Source organism: Colias eurytheme, chromosome 25, assembly GCF_061535395.1.
Source record: "Colias eurytheme isolate Ceu_HAF_F1 chromosome 25, ilColEury1 Martin Lab GWU primary, whole genome shotgun sequence".
NCBI classification, from domain to species: Eukaryota; Metazoa; Arthropoda; class Insecta; order Lepidoptera; family Pieridae; genus Colias; species Colias eurytheme.
The window spans coordinates 3,571,273-3,596,361 of record NC_143004.1 but is presented as its reverse complement, the minus strand read 5'-3'; the positions used below and the strand labels follow the sequence as shown (position 1 = coordinate 3,596,361).

Sequence of the window (25,089 nt, the reverse complement as noted above, 5' to 3'; positions counted from 1 at the left end):
CTTTTTCATAAGATAGGATAGGACTTTTAGCGTAAAGCAAAAGTTGCAAATGTTGTTGCTCTAACAACATCGGGTATATTTTTTCGTATCAACCATTATTCAATAAATACAGAGCTTTAGATTTAGTTGAAAATATAAACTAATGCTTGTAAGGTCGTTCCATCATTCCATCATGCAACCGCTAACGTGTATAGCCACCATAATGTTTTTGACGTTGAAGTGTCAGATTTCTAAATGTCAATGTCAAAAATTTAAAAACATGCTGCTGGCCTGCTGCTATAGAATATTTCTTCAAATTTATGAAAATATTGGTCATTTAATTATACATTATTGAATAGTTTTATAAAATATTACAATGGCCGAACAAGATAGTGCTAATAAGAAACCCATGACGGAAGAGGAGAGAGTGGCTTTGTGTCAGAAATTAGACCGGGAGTTGGACGAATTTATTGATAGTTTAGAAAAGAAAAGATACACAGAAGGATGGCCAGAAGATCGGTGGGAGGTAAGACATTAAATTACTAGTCGCTCAACTGGGTTGTCCCGGGATAAAACAATAATAAATTATATTATGTTGTTACTCAGGAATAATATAGCTGTTTGCTTGTCAACGAATACCTATTTCAAATCAGTCCAGTTTTTTTGTGAGGAAATGTTTCCTTCAGTAAATATTATATTATTCTTTACAAAATATAAGTTCTTGTCTGTTACTTAACAAGCTAAAAGAGCTACAGTTATAAGAACTAGTCAAATCAATGTTTATTGTTTCATTGATTTGATTTTGCAATTGAAATAAATGTGTTTTTTTTTATATTACATATTTTTGAATAAATGTTGTTTTATAGGAAGAGATGGACAAACATCCTTTCTTCATGAAGACAGCACCTAGTGGTGATGAATTGTCACCATTAGCTGAAGGTCTGGCAAAGCTCAAATATGATCCTGATGAAAATACACCCTTGGAGTTGGCCACTAATTATAAGGAGGATGGCAATTTTAATTTCAAACATAAGAACTATAGGCTGGCTATATTAGGGTAAGTATCTAATACCTATACAAGTTTAATAGACCTTAGCTTTTTATTTAGACTTGCACTGGTTATCGCTATTAAGTTATATTGAAATAATATTTATTAAAACATCAATTATAAGCAGCCTATATTTCTTAAGATTTAAATTATTGTTATTAATTCAGTAAATGTGAATATAATGTTTTGTTCACAGATACACAGAAGGTATAAAAATAAGAAGTGACAACCCAGAAATAAATGCAAGTCTGTATAACAATAGGGCAGCGTCACATTGGCATTTAAAAAACTATAGATCTGCTTTATTTGACAGCGAAAAAGCCCTTACATTTAACAGTAATCATGATAAAGCTAGATTGAGGGCTGCTAAATCAGCCATGGAAATAGGAATGTACGAAAAATGCATTGCACATTGTGAGAAATTATTAGCAAAATCGTCCGATAAAGATGTTTTGGACCTTTTGAATATGGCAAAAAAGAAGAAAATGTTAAAGGAAAGAGATGAAAGGAAAAAAGAGAGAACAAGTAAGAAGAATCAAGAGCAAAAAGATGCAATTATCAAAGCGATTATTGAAAGAGGAATTAAATTATCGAATTGTGAAGACGAAGATGATATTGACTTGTCCCAACTGGAGCCTACTTTACCTGGAGCTCATGATGCTATAGTTCATATAGAAGATGGGATATTAAAGTGGCCAGTATTGTTATTATACCCTGAATATCAGATGACTGATTTTATAAAAGGTTGTCCGGAAAATGTTCCTTTAGCAAGTCAGCTTGAACAGCTATTCCCAGCGCCATGGGATGAAGATAATAAATATAAAATTAGTAGCGTTAATGTTTATTTCGAGGGTTCCGATAAAATGCCGCATGTAGTTGATGCAAGGAAGAACCTTGGTGATTTATTAGTATCTAAATATTTCCTGTTAAAAGCTGGTACGCCGGCGTTTTTCGTTTTACCGCGTGGTAGCGTTGTTGAGAGGAGGTTTTTGGAAAGTTATATTTAATAAGTTACAACAACCGTTTAAAAAATAATAATCGATTTCTTTTATAAGTTTTACAAATGTAAATTATCTGATTAAAAAAAACAGAATCATAAGTTTCATTAAATATTTTTATGAATTGTTTTTACTGTTTTATTTGTTTATTTCTCAAAAATTCTAGTTATTTTTTTTACCGTGTAGAAACGGATTTTCTTTGAAGTTCAAATCATTAGCTCACAACATTTTTTTTTGCTTTCATTTGATTCCATACGTTTATGTAGAAGAAAAATAAAAAGACTTATTCAAAATAATTTATTCTCAACTATCTGAATCCCCATCTTCCATATCATAATTTTGATGCGGGTAGAAAGCGCCGGGCGACTCGAATGCTCCTTTATCGTCAACCATTGGCGAGTAGGGGTGGTGCGGCATGGCTCCCATCCATTGCGGGTACCAGTAGAGACCCTGAAATTAGCATATACATGCTTTTGCCAGCATACGAAATCTAAACTACACTTGCCGAAACATAGACACAAAAATTGCATTTAAATCGGTCCAGCATTTTAGGAGGAGGTAAGTAACAAACATACGCACTGAATAGGTATATTTCGCCGTAAAATTGTTAATGTCGTTAGATTATAATACACCAAAACCATAAAAAAAGAGATTAGGAAATTTGCTTACAGTTTTACGCATTATTTTTCGTTAGATAATTATAATTAATCTATCGAAGTGTAATAGTTCTGTTTTTGAAAGTAATTTTTTATACCAAATTATATTTTATAAAAATTTAATGACATTTGTTTTTAACTTTTGAATTTACTATACCTTGGCTCCGCCTGCAGCATTGCATGTAAACCTATCATCATGTAATTCCACAGGATCTAAGTAGCTCTTGCCAGCTATTGACCCGTAGTTTGGCAGGTACATAAATAAACATCCTTCTAGAATATCTGAGAACAAATAATTAAGTTAGTTCGCTAGACATTTTGCATAGACCGTGTCAACAAAAACGATCAAATGATCTAAAAATCTATGACCTATTTCAAAAGTAAAAAGTTTTTGAAATCATTTTTGTATCGTTCTTTATAAAAATTAATAATATGTTGAAAAATAGCTTGAAAATGTTGTATAATTGCCAACATTTCATTATTTTTCATTGCTTGGCTATTATGCGCTGTTACAAAAAAAAAGGTCTTTTAAAATTGTCTACCTGCTTCTATCTAACTATAGTTTATTTAGCTTACATGGTACAGTGATATTTTCTTCGTCGAAGCCGTCGGGTTTCGGTGTTGGTTCAATGTACGGAGGGACTGGATCGATTCCTGTGCCAGGATCTCCTGGTATCAAGAATGGTCCTAAAAAAATAATGTTTTTAATAAAACAAAAACTAAATCTAAAACCAGCTGTACAAGTGGTTAATAACGTAGCTAAGATACTGCATGATTTTGTGAGTAAATTAAAATCTTCAATTTGCTTCAAAAAAAGGAGGGTACTGTAATATTGGTCCTAATAATACAACACAATGCGGGTAATCAACAAAAAAAATCTTAAAATTTATAAATAAAAGAGGGTACGTAGCGAGATATTTTTTATGCTTTTATTTGTAACTGCGGGTAGCAAAAATTCTTGCGTAGCAAATACAACAGATTTTTCAGTCTCATGTACTTAGTACTTACCACCATAATGGTTGGTATAATTCCATTCGCACACGTGATGGTCGCACACCAGTGGCGTGTTTGCTTCTTTCGTGTAATATGTTTGGCCGTTCGGTATTGTCTGATAAGTAAAGCAATTTATCTAAGTGGCTTAAATGGCTATTTATCGTCATTATTTCATTTTTTATTTTTTACCTTACTTACTTTCACTTGTTGTCTAAAACTTAACAAATTATATTGTAATAACTTCCCTTTGAACCCGCATCAAAATCCGTTGAGACCTACGCATAAAAAGGGACAGACAGCGGGAAGTGACTTTGTTATGTACTTTGTAAATACATAGTGAAGTGGATTCTTTAAGTAAAGGAGACGGATTAATAGTTAATACGCTTACCAATAAATAATCATAGTGCCTATACCGCAGACCCTGAATGTTAAAGTCCAGAATAAAGGAGCCGGAAGCTATGATACACGCGGCGGCGGAAAGTGGCGGTAGTTTGTACATCACGAGGCCGCATTTCACGATCGCCTTCGGTAGAGTTGAGACGTCTCGCTCGCGTTGCAAGAGCTTTTTGAAGGGGAACCTAAAGAGTTGGGTGTTTATTTAGGTAAGTAGTGATTTATGTTTATTGAAAAATAATTTGATGGCTAAATAGTTAATTAATATCATATATAAACCAAAAAAAATAGCTTAGGTAAGAGAAAGTTTACGTGTACTATTTTGTTCAATTTTATGGTGCTCCTACTTAGTGCTCCTACTTAGTGCTCCTACTTTTATAACTAAGGCAATGCAGTAAATCCACAGAACAGTAAAAAGTAAATCTTAACAATGGAATATGTTTTCCATGAAGTACCAAGTATAATGTAATTTTTTATAATTCTAAACTTCTTACCTAAAAATGCATATTCCTACATGACACTCCAAGCCATGCATATAGTTATCAGTTGGGAACGAAATACTCGGGTCGTCTAAAAGGTAGTATTTTTGCTCATCATGATAGTGCAGGAAACCAAGGAATACAAAGGACCTGTCCTTGCAATAGGGAGCTATCCCTTTGCCTATGTTGTATATGTCACTGTACAGTTCAGATGAGAATATGTAGACGTTTTTACCACAATAGTATTCTGTAACAAATACAAAGGCGTAGAACTATATTTTATAAACAAAGAATGAAAATGCGCTACAAATCAAAAACGAACGTTGCAAGGAACATATTATTTTATTATGTACCCACACTCATTTAGTGCAAAGATATTCATACTTTGGAAGTGTGAATGTTTGTGCATTCTTAAGGTGATTGCTACGATCTGTTCCCAGCCAATATTTCGCTAGATGGCGCTGAATTCTACATTTCTAGTTTATTTGAGTTTTTGCGTAATTGGAATAGTCATCAAACCTAGGAATAGTCATGGCGGTTACTGAATATTATATTTTATTGAAATATGTTATATCATTGCCTTAAAATCCACCCAATTCGGTAAAATTATGCGTTTTAACATCTGTCATTGCATACAGGGTCGTTTACACACACAGACGTATACAAAAATGATAAAGATTTAACTCTAGATGGCGTTAATGTAAAGCGCGTCACACACGGTGAAGATACTACCTATAATATTTTATCTAATCTAGTAATATTTTATATTACAGTATCTTAAGGTATCCGGTATCAGCGTTCTGACCATCATTTTTCTTTTTTCGCTGTAGAACCGCCATCCTGTTACAAATGACCCACAAAGGAGAATGACCACGGGTGGTATCGGTAAAATTTTAGTTGTGCCACGTATTCGTTATATTGTTAATTCCTATTTGTATTTATAATGATCATATGTATCAATATTAAGTCTTAATTAAACCGGATAAATTGAAATAATAGTAAAAGTAAAAGTTTTTCTTTTGAAACATGTATGACTACGTATGGAATCGGTAAAATACTAGTTGTGTCACGTGTTCGTGATATTGTTAATTCCTATTTGTATTTATAATGATCATATTTATCACTATTAAGTTGTAATTATACCGAATAAATAGAAATAAAAGTAAAAGTTTTGTTTTGACACATACCTATATCACTATCTCTCTTGCAAACGTCATATGTCATAGTTTCTATTTGAAATGTCAAATGAATGTGTTCGACGCATTGTTCGATGTTATTTTGAAATAATGTTTAAATTACGATTTACTTTTCACATTTGTCTTGTAAATTAAAATATTACCTATGTAATAAATGTAAAACTTAACGTTCATCGTTAGTTTAAACTCGATTAAGTAAGTAGTTTTTTGAAGTGTTGAATAAAACTATTGTTTTATTTTTATTGTCGCGAACTGCGGCTTATTTACATAAAAACTTTAATCATATCTAAAAGTACTAACATCAAGCTTTAAATTGAGCTATATTTCATCTTGACACAATAAGTTTGATTGCGATACCAAGTGCCATAGTCACTTGGGCAATCTCCTGTGGTTTTCATTTTTCTGTATGGGTAGACAAAACTTCAAAACGCCACCTGCTACGGTTTATATTATTATGAACGATTAGCTTTCCGCCCGCATTTTCAAAAAAAAACCCGTATAGTTCCCGTTCCCGTGGGGTTTCCGGGATAAAACCTATTCAATGTGTCCAAGTTACGTTCTATATGTGTGCTAAATTTCATTGTAATCGGTTCAGTAGTATTTGCGTGAAACACACACATACACATCCTCACAAACTTTCGCATTAGTAGGAAGTAGGATTGTTATAAAAATAAAAGTTATATTTGTTGGCGTAAACTATTTTATTGTAATTTTGGGAAATAAATAATGTCAAAATTGATTACCTACAATAAAACGCAGTTTTATTTTATTACCTACATTACACTATTGTTTTTTTTTTATCAAAACATGTATTTGAAGTAGCAAATATGATATTATGCTGATCCAAGCATTTTCACTCAAAACTAATATCACTAATGATTTGTAAAAGTAAATTATTTCAATATACATTTCATAACCAACAAGTAAGAATAATTATTCATACAACAACAAATCAAAAACACTATTTACTATGGAAAAAAAACCAGGAAGGTGAAAAACATATTTACGATTTCGATGCACTCGACTTTTAGTAAAATAATAGGTAAAAATATTATTATGGTTTTGATCACAGACATATCTGTGGTTTTGATTTTAGCTACTAGTATCAGAAAGCTGCGTGTTCAATGCACGTCGGGGTCCCACAACTGTGGAGGAAGGAAGGTAGAATACCTCCATCGAAAAAGTGAAGTTTTTCGACATACTCGATTTGCCGGCCGGCCTCAATGAAGATTGTCCGAAAGTTGTATATGTGCTCTGTAACGAAAAAATTTCGCTAGCGCGATTCAGAGTGAGGTGTCGTACAATATACCTAATGAAGTTTTTCATCTTTTTATTTTACTGCAAATCCATACTAATATTATAAATGCGAAAGTAACTCTGTCTGTCTGTCTGTCTGTTACTCAATCACGCCTTAACTACTGAACCAATTTGCATGAAATTTGGTATAGAGATATTTTGATACCCGAGAAAGGACATAGGATAGGTTTTATCCCGGAAATCCTACGGGAACGGGTTTTTCTTTGAAAACGCGGGTGAAGCCGCGGGCGGAAAGCTAGTACAAAATAAAAATTAAACAATGGTAATGTAAATTCTAAACAAACTACTACCAAAATACAATTAGAACAAAAATCATTTGACTGGTTGATTTCACCCAGAGGCCAGAGGCGGCTCGTGACAAAATTGTATGGGTGTTCACTTGAAATAAAACAACGAAAATACAATAGCGTAGCAGGATAATTTATTACAAAAAAAAATGAGCACCACATTTTATAAATGTCTATAACACTAAAAATTACAAAGTACAGGCTATTTCAAAACGAATTCAATGACTAGGTATCAATAATTAGTAAATCACCGAATTTGCATTCGCGAGCGTAGGTATCCATAGTGTTTGTCACTGACGGTCACTGACCTCTATAACTTATAGTTATAGAGGTCAGTGGTGTTTGTTGTGTAAACATGTATGTATTTGAGTAGTTAGTAGCATATTATATTCTGAATTTCTGATCCATGCCTATTCACTCAAAACTAATAACACTAATGATTTGTAACAGTAAATTATTTCAATAGGTAGGTATTTGAACATTTCCCAACAAGACGTAAGAATAATTATTCGTAGGTATACAAGATACAATAACAAATCTAATACACTATTTATTATTTTATTATTTACTAGCGGTCCGCCCCGGCTTCGCCCGTGGTACATGTTTACGTTTTCTCTCCATAAGAAGTAATAGCTAGAGAGCTAGCGCAAAGCTACCTGTATGTATTTGACCAGACCTGGATTTTTGTGTGTTGATTCCCCTATACCTACTACACATGAGATGAGGAGTCACTAAGCCCAGAGTGGTGGACGGGGCGCGCGCTTAGGTAAGACAGGTGGAAATTTTTGGCGAACTTTGAAACCATTTGACCACGTCTGCCATTTTGATATTTGAAAATAGATTATTATTACTATCGGAAAATAACAATGGCAGACCATTATCACGCGGATAACATTCTGGCAGACACTTATGAAAGTGCTGAAAAAAATACAATTTTGAAAGTATTTGACCAGATCTGCCATTCATATATTTTATTTATTAGGGTCTTAAAAACTTATTTTCGAAACGGCAGGCATTTTCATTGCGTACAGACTTCAGCAGACAACAAAACTTTACAGACTTCAGCAGTCAACAAGACTTAGCTTCTACATGGTCAGATGTATATATGTATTACGTTCCCTGACCTTACATCAATGATTTACTTTATTAATGTTTTTATGGTCATTTACATTTAATTTTGAAAACTATGGAATAAAATTTATAAATTTGATGATACAAAACTAAATATACATTTGTAAAGAATCTCAAATATAAAGTTGTGTTGCAAATAACAAATCATCATTTAAATATTTAGTTTATTTCTTTATTTAAGAAACAATTAACAATTACAAAACAACATAAAAAAACACGCATGCATTTATTGAAATGTTCATTCATCATCACTATCGTATGGCGTTGTGTGACTCGTCTTCATAATCCATTGAATCGGATTCTGTAAAAGTAAAACGTAAATTATATAATAAAAGAAATGAGTCATTATAAACTTACCTAGTAAGGCAATGCCTTTGATGTCGCACGATGCCGCCGCGCCGCCAGTGTAGGTACTTCTGCTGCTACATGAAAATATGCGAGGGTTGCAACAAATGGGAAATAAAACAATTGTGATTATTACTATTATGATGTAATCATTTATTCATATTATGTACATTCAAAACAATTGCTATTATTAAATCTGATGTAATTATTTTTTCATAAATATATAATTATTATTAATTACATAATATATTGCACTGTGAAATATTTACGTATCACTTTATTTTTGATGTTCTTAATTGTCTTTTATAAAATTTAAGTGACGCATTCGCATTGGGATCAACAATCCGATAAGAAAAGAATGGAGACAACATATACATAGCTTTGATTTCAATTCTACAGATACAAAATATACAATCTATCTAAAATGATACAACGGATGTTTCCTGCGTTTTCTCGTCAAAATACCGAAACAACGTAATTATTGTATAGTAGTTGGGCGTGAAAGTAAAAAAACAAATGAAAAGTGTTTTCCATATGATTATTTATTAAATTTACGCGATTAAGAATAATTTCAACGATACAATTTAGTAACCGAGAATTCAGAGGATTAAAGAAAATACCTGCCTGATCATTTTATCAAACTCTAAAAGAATTATGGTTATTTCGCATCACTCGGTTTATTAGTTTGGTAATAATTATTAAAGGTAGTTACAACCCTAGCCATTGAGTCGAACGGTAGGCAACACAATATCGACTTTGTGCGGGTACATATGGTACATTTCTTCTTGCTGTGAAGCGTAATTATTATTATTAAGATTTTTTAGGCTATTTTGAATCAGCTGTTCTAATTTAATTCTAGAAATTTATTAAAACGTGATTTTTTTAAAAGTATATTATGAGTTTATAAATACCTCAACCAATAGTTATTGTGTCCTATCCTCATTTCTTTATATCTTGGTAGTTAACTAAAGTGTTAAATTTACATAACCTCAACAACAACATTTACACTGCCACTGCACTAAAACTAAACTAACTAGCTCTCTAGCTATAAGAACCATCCTCGTACTTCAAGGGATATAATAAAAAAAGAATTATCGAAATCGGTTCAGCCGTTCTCGAGTTATGCGCTTACCAACACATTTTGCGATTCATTTTTATATTAGACTAGCGGTCCGCCCCGGCTTCGCCCGTGGTACATGTTTACGTTTTCTCTACATAAGAACCATCCTCGTACTTCAAGGAATATAATAAAAAAAGAATTATCGAAATCGGTTCAGCCGTTCTCGAGTTATGCGCTTACCAACACATTTTGCGATTCATTTATATATATATATATACTAGCGGTCCGCCCCGGCTTCGCCCGTGGTACATAATATTTACGTTTTCTCTACATAAAAACCATCCTCGTACTTCAAGGAATATAATAAAAAAAGAATGATCGAAATCGGTTCAGCCGTTCTCGAGTTATGCGCTTACCAACACATTTTGCGATTCATTTTTATATATGTACTAGCGGTCCGCCCCGGCTTCGCCCGTGGTACATATTTACGTTTTCTCTACATAAAAACCATCCTCGTACTTAAAGGAATATAATAAAAAAAGAATTATCGAAATCGGTTCAGCCGTTCTCGAGTTATGTGCTTACCAACACATTTTGCGATTCATTTTTATATATAAGACTAGCTGGTGCGTTGTGCGCGGGCTGCAAGCAGCCCGCGAGCCCCTTTCGCCCCTGGGTTGAAGCAATAGGGCAGTCATTTGAAAATGCATCAAAATACCCCGTCAATTTGTTATTATTTGCCAACAGCGATTCCACAGTCAATCGGAAGTGCTTATACATTCCCAATTCAAATATTTTCTATTCTGGAATGCTGTCGACCTTCGAGGGTGCATTGTGCGCGGGCTGCAAGCAGCCCGCGTGCCCCTTTTGCCCCTGGGTTGAAGCAATAGGGCAGTAATTTGAAAATGCATTCGAATATTTTGTCCATTTGTTACATCTGTTAACAGCGATTCTACGGTCAGTCGGTAATACTTATAAATTCTCCATTCAAGTATTTTCCACTCCGGGAGGCTGTCCACCTTCGAGGGAGCGTGGTGCGGAAACATCCCAGGGCAGAAATCTTCAGTCATTTGAAAATGAATTAAAATTCGAGCGATTCCACAGTCAATCAAAAGTGCTTATAATTTATAAATTCAAATATTGGTTAAATTTTTGAAACGTGATCCCGAATTTCATTTATTTGAGGTGTCTATGTCTAATCAATAGCGGTGACTTTTCATAATAAACTGTTCAAGACAATAAATGTGTGAAGATGTATATAAAACATATTGAAAACTTCAAGTCTTTTTAGTAGCGTCGTTTAAAATCAAATTCATTATGCTTTCGGCACTAAAAATATCTAAGTGAAAGCCATAGGACTATAGTCAAAGGGTGTATCGAATAAGATATCGTTACACTATAAAAATAACTACTTTAAAAAAACCGACTTCAAAAACGGAAAAGTAAAAAATAATTAATTACTACATATTATTTAGTTGTGTTATTCACTATACAGGGTGTAATCGTTAAGTGTGCACAAGCGATTATTCCGAAACTATTGCAGATATCAAAAAAATTTAAACTGATATCGAAAGTACTTAACCTAATGAGTAAAATGGCCATAATAATTTTTTAAAAATAAAACGAGAAATATCCAAAAATGTTACATTAAACGCTTCCATACATTTAATTTCCCATACATTTTGTATTCATAGCAGATTTTCGAAGTGATGTCCTCATTTTGCAATACAATGAGGAGCTCTATTTAAAGTTTCTAAATGAACTTCCCTTCAAATTTGCGAAGTAATTAAAGCAGAAAATCAAAAAAGAAAGAAAAAGCTAAAATCTTTCATATTAAATGTACATGGGATATTCGTATCTCATACTAAATGTATGGGAGGGTTTCAAGTTATTTTTTAGATATTTCTCGTTTTATTTTTAAAAATTTATTATGGCCATTTTACTCATTAGGTTTAAGTACTTTCGATATCAGTTTAAAGTTTTTTGATATCTGTAATAGTTACGGAATAATCGCCTGTGCACACTTAACGATTACATCCTGTATAGGTTTGAAGTCGGTGCCAAGCACTAAGCATTTATTAAACTACGCTATTTTTTGATATAAGAACTACGATTATTTCGATACAAGAACTACCTACTTGCAATTCAATTACATTATTCGCAAAACAAAAAATTGTCTATTTTCGATACAAAAACTACACTACACTTATTGGTGTAAGTCCGACGCTTATAAAGCGTGAACGATTGGCTCATTCACTCAATAAATGTGTGAAGATGTGTATATTATTACGTATTGAAAACTTCATTCTTTTTAGTAGCTTCGTTTAAAATCAAATTCATTAAGCTTTCGGCACTAAAAATAAGAACCTACTTTTCCGTTTTTGAAGTCGGTTTTTTTAACGTAGTTTTAATAGTTTTTAACCTAAGTAGTTTTTTTGTTTGAGTGGGAATCGCCCTAAAGTCGCTTCTATTCAAGAGTTTACTCAACATGCTCGTCGCTTCGCTCCTCGCTACCTATTTGAATATTTACGCCGGCCGCTGACGTGACTTGCTCGCTTCGCTCGCTTGGCTAGTGCGGTACCTAGTTCAAAAGTTAACCTAACTCGCTCGTCGCTTCGCTCCTCGCTACTTCTTTGAATATTTACGCCGGTCGCTGACGTGACTTGCTCGCTTCGCTCGCTTGGCTAGTGCGGTAGTTCAAAAGTTAACCTAACTCGTTCGTCGCTTCGCTCCTCGCTACTTTTTTGAATATTTACGCCGGCCGCTGACGTGATTTGCTCGCTTCGCTCGCTTGGCTAGTGCGGTAGTTCAAAAGTTAACCTAACTCGCTCGTCGCTTCGCTCCTCGCTACTTCTATGAATATTTACGCCGGCCGCTGACGTGATTTGCTCGCTTCGCTCGCTTGGCTAGTGCAGTAGTTCAAGAGTTAACCTAACTCGCTCGTCGCTTCGCTCCTCGCTACTTCTATGAATATTTACGCCGGCCGCTGACGTGACTCGCTCGCTTCGCTCGCTTGGCTAGTGTGGTAGTTCAAAAGTTAACCTAACTCGCTCGTCGCTTCGCTCCTCGCTACTTCTTTCAATATTTACGCCGGCCGCTGCCGCGACTCGCTCGCTTCGCTCGCTTGGCTCGTGCGGAAGTTCAAAAGTTAATAAATATTTTCTACTACGGGAGGCTGTCGACCTTCGCGGTTGCGCCGTGCGCGTGCAGCAAGCAGCCCGCGGCGCCGTCTTTTGCCGTTGCTATTCAATTTCCCTTCCTACTATGGAAATTTCCATACAAAATTTTCAAAAAAAAAATTTCGCTTTTTACCAAAAATTTTTATGTGCCTGGAAGCGGACCAGGTTTTGAAGCATTTTTTACTTCGACGACCCCAACCTACCTGCCACCGGTTCAGAGAGCCGTTGAATTTCGTGATGTATGGAAAATGGAAACCAGGGGTTGGAGAGAGATTCTGAGTATGCAGTTTTGTGAATATGGCCGATTAGAGCACAAAAGTCAATTTTTAGACCCATCGTAAAGTAACCGGCGCCACCATCTTGCTTTGAAAAATTGGCCATTTTTGAAAAAAAAATGGCGTCCAATTTGAAATTTCTCCATTGCCCTGGTAGCGCCCCATCTTCCTGATCATTTTTTAGTTCTACACCCCCCACCTATCTCGCGCCGTTTTGGAGAGCCGTCGAATTTCGCGTTGTATGAAACTCGGAAACCAGCGGTGGAAACTCAATTATGAGTATCCCACCTTAATGTGCGGCTCGATTAAAGCCGTTGTGCCAAGTTTCAGCGCGATCGGCCCAGCAATGGCCATTTTAGCATTTGTATGGCGGCGGCCATTTTTTCCGCCATTTTGAATTTTTTTCACTATCTGTGGTAATTGCTCGAGGTCTACTCAAAGTTTAGTTTGAGCACCCCAGATGTAGCTGCTACCGTTTGCGCGGGCCGTTGACCGTCTCCGCGGGCTGTGAGAAAGTTCAAAATTTCGGATTTTTCTGGATATCCTGGGAGCTGGGCGAGTACGAATGCATCATTGGTGTATTTCTCCGATGCGCCACCTCGTCTAAATTTACGTTTTTATGTTTGCGCCAAAAATGGAAAAATTCCAAAACCGAGCGACCCACTATGGCTCCCTGGTAGCGTCCCAGGGTGGTGATCATTTTTAGTTCCGACACCCCCAACCCAACTCGCACCGTTTCCGCGGGCCGTTGGATTTTACGTTGTATGGAAGTCGGAAACGGGGGCCCGGAGCCACTCGAACCGGGCACCGATCAATTCGCCGGCTCGAACAGAGCACGTGTGCCAAATTTGAGACGTAAGGATTCATAAACGGCGATTTTGGCAAAGTACGGCGGCCATCTTGTTTTCGCGAAAATCCCCATTTTTCCACCTCCCCTGGTAATCGCCACCAGTTCCGAGCATTTTTTGTTCAGACACCCCCCCTCCAGGTATCACCGTTTTTGCGCACCTCCAGGGGTCCACTCGGTTTTCGAAGGTGATCGAGATCGCTATATTTTTCCTCTGGTCGATCGGCGCACCTCTACACGATCACGTCGAAATCCCCCCAACTTTCCACGTAGTTTCCGAGAAAAGCGATGTCAGTGAGTGAGTGGTAGTGTAGCTTTATATATATATGATAAGATAAGATTATGTGAAAATAACCAGGAAGGTGAAAAACATATTTACGAAAACATAGTAACATAATATGGCTGTCGCTACAATAATTATATTTCAATTTTATCTTTTTATACCTAGTAGAACTGGCCGACGAATAAAAAAAATCGTATTAGAATAAATACAATAAATTACGGAACAAAAAAAGGATTGTAACTGAATTAGGTATGTTTGTTTCTGGGCGCACCGTTTTCGACGACGCGACGCGCGACGTAAGCGTATAGGTATAGGTACCTACTTTGCTAAAACAAACTAATAAAATTGTGTGTCTGTCTGAAAATTCGGAAAAGCATATTTTGCAAGTTTGTAATTACTTTGATAGTTTACCGATTTATAATAATTGTAATTGTAATTGTATAATATATAATTTGCAATGTGGTGAAATTTCATAAAAATCACGGGCCAATTTTTTGTTTTGAATCCCACCGAAAATATATTTGCGTTATTAGAATAATTAATTACTATACCTACCCACGATCAATTATTACAATATAGTCTCAAATGCATACTAGAGAAATATTGCAATTTGATTCAATTAAAATGCATAGCATACAAAAATAAATTCACAACACAAGAAATTCCGCGCGCAAATCATAGCGCGTGTCAATGAAATCAAGAATGTTTTATATCAAGCCGACGCGGACGACGACGCGACGCCGAACAAAAGTACCTACGACGGACGACCACGCTTCGAGTTGCCAAACAACATGAGTAATAAATTGTTTACAAAAAAAACAAGTTTTCCATTTTTCTGTATGAGTAGACAGAACTTCAAAACGCCACCTGCTACGGTTTATATTATGAACGATTGTTATAAAAATAAAAGTTATATTTGTTGGTGTAAACTATTTTATTGATCAATAATTTTGGAATTTAAAATTGTCAACATTGATTACAATAAAACGCAGTTTTATTTTATTACACTATTGTTTTTTTTATCAAAACATGTATTTGAAGTACCATATAATATTATGCTGATCCAAGCATTTTCACTCAAAACTCATATCACTAATGATTTGTAAAAGTAAATTATTTCAATCATTTCAATATACATTTCATAACCAACATGTAAGAATAATTATTATTATTCCTACCTACAACAACAAACCTAAAACACTATTTACTATGGGAAAATAACCAGGAAGGTGAAAAACATATTATTATTTACGATTTCGACGCACTCGACTTTTAGTAAAATATAGTAGGTAAACATAATATTATGGTTTTGATTTTTGCTACTAGTATAAGAAAACTGCGTGTTCAAACTACTTGTTTGTCTGTCTGAAAATTCGGAAGTACTTTGGTAGTTTACCGATTTATAATAATATTGTAACTATATATCGTTGTTTAAAAAATATTCAAACACAATAAAATATGATATACTGATTTATCACTGGTTTCAGTGATGAACTGATGAGTCAATTATAGCCACTATACTTTCGTCATACGTGTGTATGATTGATGTGATTTGCAACGTGGTGATATTTCAGAAAAATCACGGGTCAAATTGTCCCACCGAAAATATAACTGCGTTATAAGAATAACTATACCTACGATAAATTATACATAATACAATATAGTCTCAAATGCATACTAGTGAAATATTTTATTTGAATCAATAAAATAAAAAAAAAATAAAAAATAATAATAATACAAAAATAAATTCACAACACAAGAAAATCCGCGCGCAAATCATAGCGCGTGACAATGAAATCAAGAACTTTCGAGCCGACGCGACGCGGACGACGAAGGAGCCTAACAAAAGTACCTACAATCATAGGCGGCTCGTGACAAAATTGTATGGCCGTGTTCACTTGAAATAAAACAACGAAAATAGGTACCTACAATAGCGTTAGCAGTACAAAAAAAATGAGCACCACATTATAAATGTCTATTTATACACTAAAAATTATAGAGTATTTCAAAACGAATTCAATAATTATTATTTAGCAATAATTAGAAAATCCCCGAATTTGCATTCGTGATCGTATTCATAGTGTTTGTCTACACTAATATTATAAAGAGGAAAACTTTGTTTGTTTGTTTGATTGTAATGAATAGGCTCATAAACTACTGGACATTTTACCAATGTTTGCAAGTTTGTGATTACTTTGATAGTTTACCGATTTATAATAATTGTATACTTATATCATTGTTTAAAAATATTCAAACACAATATGATATAGGTACTGATTTGTCACTGGTTTCAGTGATGAACTGATGAGTCAATGTTAGCCACAATACTAATCACTTTCGTGATTCGTCATACATGTGTATGAACTATGATTGATGTGATTTGCAATGTGGTGAAATTTCATAAAAATCACGGGCCAATTTTTTGTTTTGAATCCCACCGAAAATACATATATTACTAATTGCGTTATTAGAATAATTAATTACTATACCCACGATCAATTATTACAATTTACAATATAGTCTCAAATGCATACTAGAGAAACATTGCAATTTGAATCAATTAAAATGCATAGCATACAAAAATAAATTCACAACACAAGAAATTCCGCGCGCAAATCATAGCGCGTGTCAATGAAATCAAGAATGTAATTTTATATCAAGCCGACGAGCGACGACGCCGAACTAAAGTACCTACAGTACCATTTACCTTCAGTGTACAATACAGTTTACAGACCTACGACGGACGAACAATAATGAGTAATAAATAAAAAAAAACATAGTTTCTAAGGTCATTAGTTTTATTTTATTTTATTGTTATTTTCTTTGAACGATTGGAAATGAAATTACTCAATTTTTACACAGAACTTTGATTTATTAGAATTATGCTCATTATGCATAAGATAACGAACGCGAATGCACGACATCTAGCGCGTCAATGTCTAAACATCGCCTTTCGTTTAGACATTGACGCGCTAGATCTGTAATAAGTATATAGTCTATGCGCTAGATGTCGTGCTTTATGTCGTGTTTCGCTTGGCAAAAGTCACGCACACTACTGTAGAAGTGTCAAATTTTTCCGGTATTTTACTGTTGTTTTTCTAAGTAAATATTGTAAATTATTGATTAAAAAGGTCGAACGCGCACACATTTCATTATAGAGAAGTGATAAAATGATTAGTTTTAAAGAAATAGTGTCTGTGTTAAGTGTTTAGAGGTAATCAAAAATGTATGGAGGGACGGTCGGAACATCAACCTTAAATAAAAATACTTTTTAGGAATAGGAATTTAAATATATGTGATTCCTAAGGATGTTACGTAATAAACTATAAAAAATTATATGTACTTTTTAAAAGGGACTTGCATCTAAGAGATTTGATGGTAGGTGGCGCTACGTTAGATTCTGCAAGTCTATTATTCTTACAATCTATACATTGCCTTGTAAAGTACCTTCCTTTTGAAGTACATACCTTGGCTCAAATAAAACTCCGTAGGGACTGGTCCGCCAGTATACGTGGCTTTTCTTTCTGCTGCTATCGAGTTGTGGTTTTCGTACATTGTCATCATGTTGTCTAGCACATCATCCAATGTGATTAATAGAACCTGATTGGAATAGTATATTGAGAAAAATTGTTTGTAATTTGTTAAGAAATATAATACTTCGGATTTATTCACGATAAATCTAAGTATTACATTTCTACCTTTTCGAAGAATATTTGAATTGTAACTGTTTTATAACATTTTTCAACAGAATTTAAAACCTTGTTAAAAATGTAATAATAATTTGTAAGTTATATATATTATAGTTTTATATATATTATTACCTTCAGTTCCTGTATGTGCAGCTTTATAAATCTCCCCAAGTGGTCAGTAGCGATATGAACACGCTCGTTTATTAGATACTGAAATTAGCACGACAAACAATATATTTTTCAGGTATCTAATCCTAATGGAATGTTTCCTAATCTAAATATGAAAATATTAAAAATTATTAACCATGTTTGAAAGACATTTATGATTTAATGAATCTTTATATAATAAAAATTTTATGGGATACTTTATTCCGATTTGTTTCATATTATGAAGGTATGTTTAAATTTCCTGCCAATACTCATGTAATTTATCCATTACCTAGTTGAATAAATATTCATGTAAGTATGAATATGAGTTTTAATTGATATCTCGGAATCATTAAAAAACAAAAAAGCAAACTAAAATGTCGCCAAATCTTGTTTTTGGTCTTAGGGCCGGTGGGAGATCGCCTCCACTAATCTGATAACGAAGAGACATATTTTTTTGCAAATATTTATGAAAAAATATGCCTATGACCACTTGCCTATCAAAAAGTGTTTTTTTTTTTTTATTTATACCTGATCTTCCGCAGTCTTGACCCTCATCATCTCGTTCTGGTATAACCAGAGATTGTCCAGCTTATCCGTGGGGTCGTGGCCATAGATCTCGAAAGCGTCTATGATCATAGCCAGTGTCAGATTCTCGTTCGGTTCCAAGCAACATGGGTGGTTCCGTATGTTGTATGGGTACTGGGAAATAGTTGTTTTACTAGTATTGGATATCATGAAGTCGTTTTATCGGCGAGGTGTTGATAAATTTAAAAAAAAGAGTATATTATGTAAGCTTTTCAATTGATTGTTTCAGCTCTGCTTAAAATTCTTACGATGCATAATGCCCATGCTTGTAAAATCATTCAAGGGTGGGTTTATAGGCTCAAGATAAAATTATTAAAATAATAATTAAAAATCGTGTCTATTTTATAGTAGAGTAAATATCGTCTCTACCATAAAAATATTACATACTTTTTTTTGCTTTTTGTAATTATAAATAACAGTCTGAAATACATACAGCAATCTGAAGTCCAATAACACATAGTGCGAACAGCACGCATGCGCGAATGAAGACAGACATTTTTGCAACATGGCGGCCGAAAAGAACGCCTTCGCGCCAATTACTGCGTATGTTCTTTTGTTATAGTAATTGCCAATTATTGTAAAATTTATCAAAAAGTTATAGAATGTTAACAATTATTCAATTAAACAATATCATATATTTTTATGGTACTTATCTCATGGATAGATAAATTAGGAAATTAATATAGGTACTTACCAGAAAGTTTCCAAGAATTTGAAATTCTAAACTTCATTTAGCAATATTTTTTCCAAAAAATTATCTATTAAATACGTAGTATATTATTATTAGTCTGTGCTATTAATGATGTTTTAAATTATTATTATTGTTCAACAACACCTTAAAATCATAAAATATTCTATGGATTAAGGGTAAGCAAGCACCTTTTATCAAAAGAAAAACTTATTTTTATACAGGTATTGCCATAACAAAGGAGAGTTAAAATGAAACAACAATATTCGAATAACATTTCATATTCATTAATACACACCTAAATTTGCATTTCATCACAATATACATGCTTAGATATAATTCAAAACATTATTGCATCTTATTAGGATATTTTTCAAAAACAATAATTACAATTATTAACATTAAGCTACGTATAATTTTGTAACAAATGTCAAATTTGAAAATGGAAGCCCTGGATTTACATTGACATATATGTAGATTTTTTAAACTAGGTAATTGAAACGTCATTTTTTTGTGAAAAACCCTCGTATCTTAAACAGCAAATATTATAATCAATTTGTAAGATATATCATTTTGTGCTTATCTGTGCTTTGAAAATAATTGACTATAAATCAATAAAAAAAAAAACGTTTTTAATATAATATTAATTAATAAGTTATACAACCACACTCATTTAACTACATAGCATATATTATTGTCTATTCTATTATGCTTTACAATTAACAACAGTTAAGGATTTTAAATAAATAAATAAATAAATAAATAAATATTATAGGACATTATTACACAAATCGACCTAGTCCCACAGTAAGCTCAATTAAGGCTTGTGTTGTGGGTACTAGGCGACGATCAATATAATATTTAATAAATACATATATATAGATAATAACACCCAGACCCAAGAACAAATAATTGAGTTCATCACACAAATATTTGCCCTGACCGGGGATCGAACCCGGGACCGTCGGCTCAGTAGGCAGTTACTTTACCACTGCGCCAACCGCGTCGTCAATAATATGGATAATATGGATGTATTTTAAATTTAACCAGGAGATATAAGTACACAACATTCAAACGAGAATATAGTAGATATACATATTATTAAAATATTTCAATAAAATAAATAATTTTGGGGTGTTTATTGTCTCGGTAAAGTTTTTTGTTGATACATTATAGTCGTCCTTACTATAATGTATCAACAAAAAAATGATCCTACTTCCCCCATTTTAGTATACTTAGTTGGGTAAAATAATTACAAAAATTAGGTAAGTACTTATAAAATTTCACAATATTGCAATACAATCTATTTTTAAAATAACATATTTATTCAGTTAAGTATTTCATTTAAAATAAATTATTTTTCTGAGTAAAAAGAAAAATTTTTATGTAATTAATTATTTCTTAAAATTTCAAATCAATTTCTTTGTATAATTCTTTAAAAAATGTATATCGTATATATAATATATATTTCAAAATTATTTCGAGCATTTAGTTACCACTGAATTATCAAAAGCGACTTTTTCCAAAAATTTATGGATCCAGGCAATTTCTCGATTGACTATTTTTTATATATCTACCTTCAAAAATGTAGGAGACTAGATTTTGAGCATAATATCAACCAACTGCAACGTTGACTGGAAAACATCAATATTATTTTTGTTAAGACACCATATATTCGTAGTGAACTCATAGCATAGCATCAATTATTTCTTCATTTAAAATTGAATTTAAACAACTTTTATCCAATCTTGAATACGTTTCAAAAGTTTAACAGCATTTAATCTGTCCATATTGCACCATATGACTTGGAATATTTTATTCTTACAAATCATATTCTCAGTATGTTAATTTATTTTTATACATCGCTGAAGATAAATCAGGAGTTCAAGCTCAATATATAAGTATTAAGCTTTTTAAATTTCATGGAAGACTTCGTTGTTGAAGAGATTCAAATATCTTATTGGAAGACAATGGATTGCCGCTTAAATTTCTAAATAAATGTATATAGACATACAGTCAATACTAATATAATTATTATAATAAATATCATATGCTTACGACTAAGAATTTTTGTGGAAGACATTGGATATATCACTTCAACGCAACAATGAGTATTTCAAATTCTTAACATCTAACCAATCTAAGTTACAAAATCACATCAGACTAGATAATGTTGGCGTAACACTTTAGATATACCGCAAAAACTTGCAGGTTCATAAATATAAGACATTTAATTATATGCAATACTCTAAAAATAGTTCAACAATGATCTAAAACGCTACGGAAAATTAAAACGGCAGCCCGATTTTGAAAGCTTTGACTAAAGCCGAACCAGAATCGTACATGCCAATAATTCCAAACAGGACACCCAAACCCATGATGAAATAATCGTATGCGACGGTGCTACTGTCCAGCTGATTGGCCTTCAGCTTCAAATGGAAGTAAGCTGGCCAAATGAAACTCAACATGGTTCCAGTGAAGCTCCCGATAAAACCCATGAGAATCAGGAAATGGGGTATGAACACTGCCATCAAAATAGTGAACATTATCACTCCGAGCCGCCAAGCGAGACCCCAAACTTTTAGTTCACCGTCTAAAGCATATATTGGTGGGAACGGTGTTTTAGGTTTTCCTCTAAAGAGAACGCGTTCCAGCAAATCGCACGCCGCATAGTAAGGAAGAGGATAGCTGAGCACTGCTTTGACAACGAGGAAGAAATTGACGAGGCCTTTGAATCCAGCAGACCTTAGATTGTTTGTTATAACTTGCTGCGTATCGTTTTGGAACGTTAAGAAACAAATGTATCCAAATATCGATTTGAACGCAGCCGCTGCGATATGCGACCAATTCAACATCCACTCGAATTTAGATCTGTCCTCCATATTTCCCTCGAGCGTGGGCAAGAATATTTGCGAAGTATACGAGAACACAATGACGCCCAAGCTGATGGGGAAATTTTCAAAATCAAGATTCCACTTCACTTTCGACCATCCCCACTCGCCAATATAAAGAATGCAATAGCCAATGACGATAGCGTTGATTATTAAATGGCTCATCGTACACCAGAACGATAACATGCTCACACTTTTGAGAGACTTCAGAAATGCCAATGGCAATAGGAAAATGCCGGTAAGCATCATCCAAGATCGGGTGTCGATGGAGCCATCAGGGAAGGTACCAATCATAAGGTCACCGCACACAACAACGTACAGAATACAAGTCATAAGGAGCTCTATTATCTGAGCAATATTGACTATTTTTGCACCATATTTCCTACCGAAGCATTCCTTCGCGATACTGACGTATGAATCACGAACGCGGACACGTTGTCCTGATACGGGATCGTCTTCATAGAGGCACTCCACGAGTATTTTTCCTGTATAACAGCAGATGTGAGCGATGCCAATCATGGCCGCTATGGACCAATATCCTCCTTGAAGTACAGCGAATGGCAAGGAAACCACGAACATTCCCTATTGAAGTAATAAATGAACATTTTAATAATAAAAACATAATAATATTATCAGCTTCATATTATTTATTTCTTGACTTACCTGAATAGCATTAGTAACGTTCCAAGCAGCTTGAAATTCATTGATTTTGTGGCCTGGATTACCACCACCTTCTTCAAATCCACCTTCTTCTGATGAGGCATAGAAATCAACGCTCTGCATGCTTTGAGTTCTGTAAAAAAAATTACTTTGTACTTAACCTTACCAGTTTCGTCTTGAATTAAAACTATTTGCAGAAGAAAAATAATATAAGACAAAGAAATTAATCACAACTATTCGTATTGATTTTAATGGATAACTTATTATATTTAACCGTTGTTAAGATTTTCACTCAGACACTATCCAACTTATTGGAATCTTGGATCTTCAACACAAATGAAACACTATTTTTATTTCCATTCAGTTAAATCAGACTAGACTTTTTATATCTAGTTTATTGTAAGTAAAGAAATAACAAAATCATTATTTTTTTAAACCTAATTATTAAATAACTAGTACCTTGGAGCCGCTCCATCTTGCTGTGGGTACGTATTTTGGTAGCTGGTAAAGGAATCTTCAGCCTGGAGTTGACCACTCAGAAATGGGTTCGTAGGATTCGTCGATTGGTACGATGGGGATGTCGTTTCATTCATGGTGGATAGCTCACAGCTTTCGCCCATATCTGTTAAATAATGCTCAAGTTTTATTCTGTTGTTATCATTTTATCATTTTAAAAATGTTACACGTCAAAAAAAACACGTCTTCGTTTTTAGTCATATTTTTTTACTTATTAGACAGTATGCCTATGACTTTGACGATAGTTAGTAACTACTTCGTTTAGTTGTCCTATCAATTAATTGATTATGTTAATTATCTTTTCTTTTTATTGAAATACCAAAGGTGACTATTATTCTTTTCATTTGAAAATTTCATGACCCAACATGGTCTCCATGCATAGGTTTAGATTTCTATTATTACGAACTACTTACTACTTTTTATTTAAAAGAAATTGGTTAAGAAATAAGATTATAGTTTTTTTTCTTACCTGCATTAGCAAATCGGACATTTTGTGGTGGGCGCGGTGAAGTTCCAGGTTTGTCTGGTACCTGCTGTCTTACTGTCTGCATAGCTACATCCAGCACATTCTTGATAGGCGGTAACTTAAAACGCCCTAGATTCATCTTGAAGTTTTTCTACCCTTTATATCTATATTATGTATACCTTTCAATAATTATATAATCCAAAATTGACGTAACAGGAAGACATCGATTTATATAGTAAATATAATTAATTTATCATCTACTTTAATTATTCTATTGGAAGACTTCGTTACACTAGTTTTTTTCACTCACATTACATTTTGAATTTTTGGAATCGCCATTGTGGCCTGTTTTTTAAACACTTCGATTTTCGAATTTGAAACTGTGTTCTATTAGAACATTTGAGTCGCGTTCATTTTAGGTTTTATTTGAACCGTTTTCAGGCGTTTATTGTAACATTTTATCCGGTAATTGTGAGTATAATGTTGAGATGGTGGGACTCTGTAGGTGTAACAGAGCGACGCGGATGCTGTGCGCAGTAACGCGATCGATACCACCAGTTAGATATTACATGCGATATTAAACGTATAACTTTGTCAGGCAATGTGGGGTTAGAGTGATAAGTGGCTGATGTTTCTTTAATAATGTTAGTAGATGTAACCTAGTAATAACAGTAGGTAGCAATAAAATAAAGTTATTTCATTATACAAAATACTGTTTTCTTATTTTTTCACAATTATGCTTCCACAGCTTTTAAATTCTTTAAATATTTGTTCATTCATACCTAAATAATAATTTCGAATACAAAATTATAAATATATGTACATACGAAAAAGGTACGTTATAAAACTATCAAACGCTACTATAATAGCGCCAGGCTATGTAGGTAGTAGGTACATAAACTGGTAAAAGCAGCCTGTAAGAGAGTTCTTTATTCTTCATTATAATTATTCTATTAACTTTCGATTCAACTAAGATTC

The 25,089-nt window shown here is 33.7% G+C and overlaps 3 protein-coding genes across 3 annotated transcripts in view; 1 reads left to right on the top strand and 2 right to left on the bottom strand.

Annotated features, from left to right (window-relative positions):
- VGAT (vesicular GABA transporter) overlaps positions 1–24,725 on the bottom strand; it is a 48,697-nt gene extending 23,972 nt beyond the window's left edge. The window contains exons 1-4 of the mRNA XM_090116243.1: positions 24,115–24,725; positions 23,589–23,751; positions 23,133–23,262; positions 20,451–23,051 (exon numbers count right to left, since the gene is read on the bottom strand). Coding sequence (XP_089972369.1) covers positions 21,867–23,051; positions 23,133–23,262; positions 23,589–23,751; positions 24,115–24,250 — 1,614 coding nt within the window. The 5' untranslated portion in view covers positions 24,251–24,725 and the 3' untranslated portion in view covers positions 20,451–21,866. The remainder of the gene's footprint in view (positions 1–20,450; positions 23,052–23,132; positions 23,263–23,588; positions 23,752–24,114) is intronic.
- On the top strand, positions 237–2,054 carry Dpit47 (DNA polymerase interacting tpr containing protein of 47kD). The gene is made up of 3 exons (XM_090116220.1): positions 237–505; positions 846–1,036; positions 1,224–2,054. The coding sequence occupies exons 1-3, from the start codon at positions 356–358 to the stop codon at positions 2,032–2,034; spliced, it is 1,152 nt and encodes a 383-aa protein (XP_089972346.1). The 5' UTR covers positions 237–355; the 3' UTR covers positions 2,035–2,054.
- On the bottom strand, positions 2,329–19,386 carry LOC149897528 (uncharacterized). The gene is made up of 10 exons (XM_090116244.1): positions 19,324–19,386; positions 18,834–19,004; positions 18,288–18,365; positions 17,934–18,066; positions 4,562–4,793; positions 4,063–4,252; positions 3,690–3,789; positions 3,258–3,368; positions 2,839–2,963; positions 2,329–2,475 (listed from the first exon to the last, which is right to left on the bottom strand). The coding sequence occupies exons 1-10, from the start codon at positions 19,384–19,386 to the stop codon at positions 2,329–2,331; spliced, it is 1,350 nt and encodes a 449-aa protein (XP_089972370.1).
- Positions 24,726–25,089: the final 364 nt, after the last annotated feature.

Excerpts from the sequence above, each read along its gene's own strand:
- Dpit47 (XM_090116220.1), top strand. The coding sequence starts at position 356 with ATGGCCGAACAAGATAGTGCTAATAAGAAACCCATGACGGAAGAGGAG. Across the intron at positions 506-845 it reads GGCCAGAAGATCGGTGGGAG|GAAGAGATGGACAAACATCC; the intron begins GTAAGACATTAA and ends GTTGTTTTATAG. Across the intron at positions 1,037-1,223 it reads TATAGGCTGGCTATATTAGG|ATACACAGAAGGTATAAAAA; the intron begins GTAAGTATCTAA and ends TTTTGTTCACAG.
- LOC149897528 (XM_090116244.1), bottom strand. The coding sequence starts at position 19,386 with ATGTCTGTCTTCATTCGCGCATGCGTGCTGTTCGCACTATGTGTTATT. Across the intron at positions 3,369-3,689 it reads TTATACCAACCATTATGGTG|GACCATTCTTGATACCAGGA; the intron begins GTAAGTACTAAG and ends TTATTTTTTTAG. Across the intron at positions 2,476-2,838 it reads ATGCTGCAGGCGGAGCCAAG|GGTCTCTACTGGTACCCGCA; the intron begins GTATAGTAAATT and ends TGCTAATTTCAG.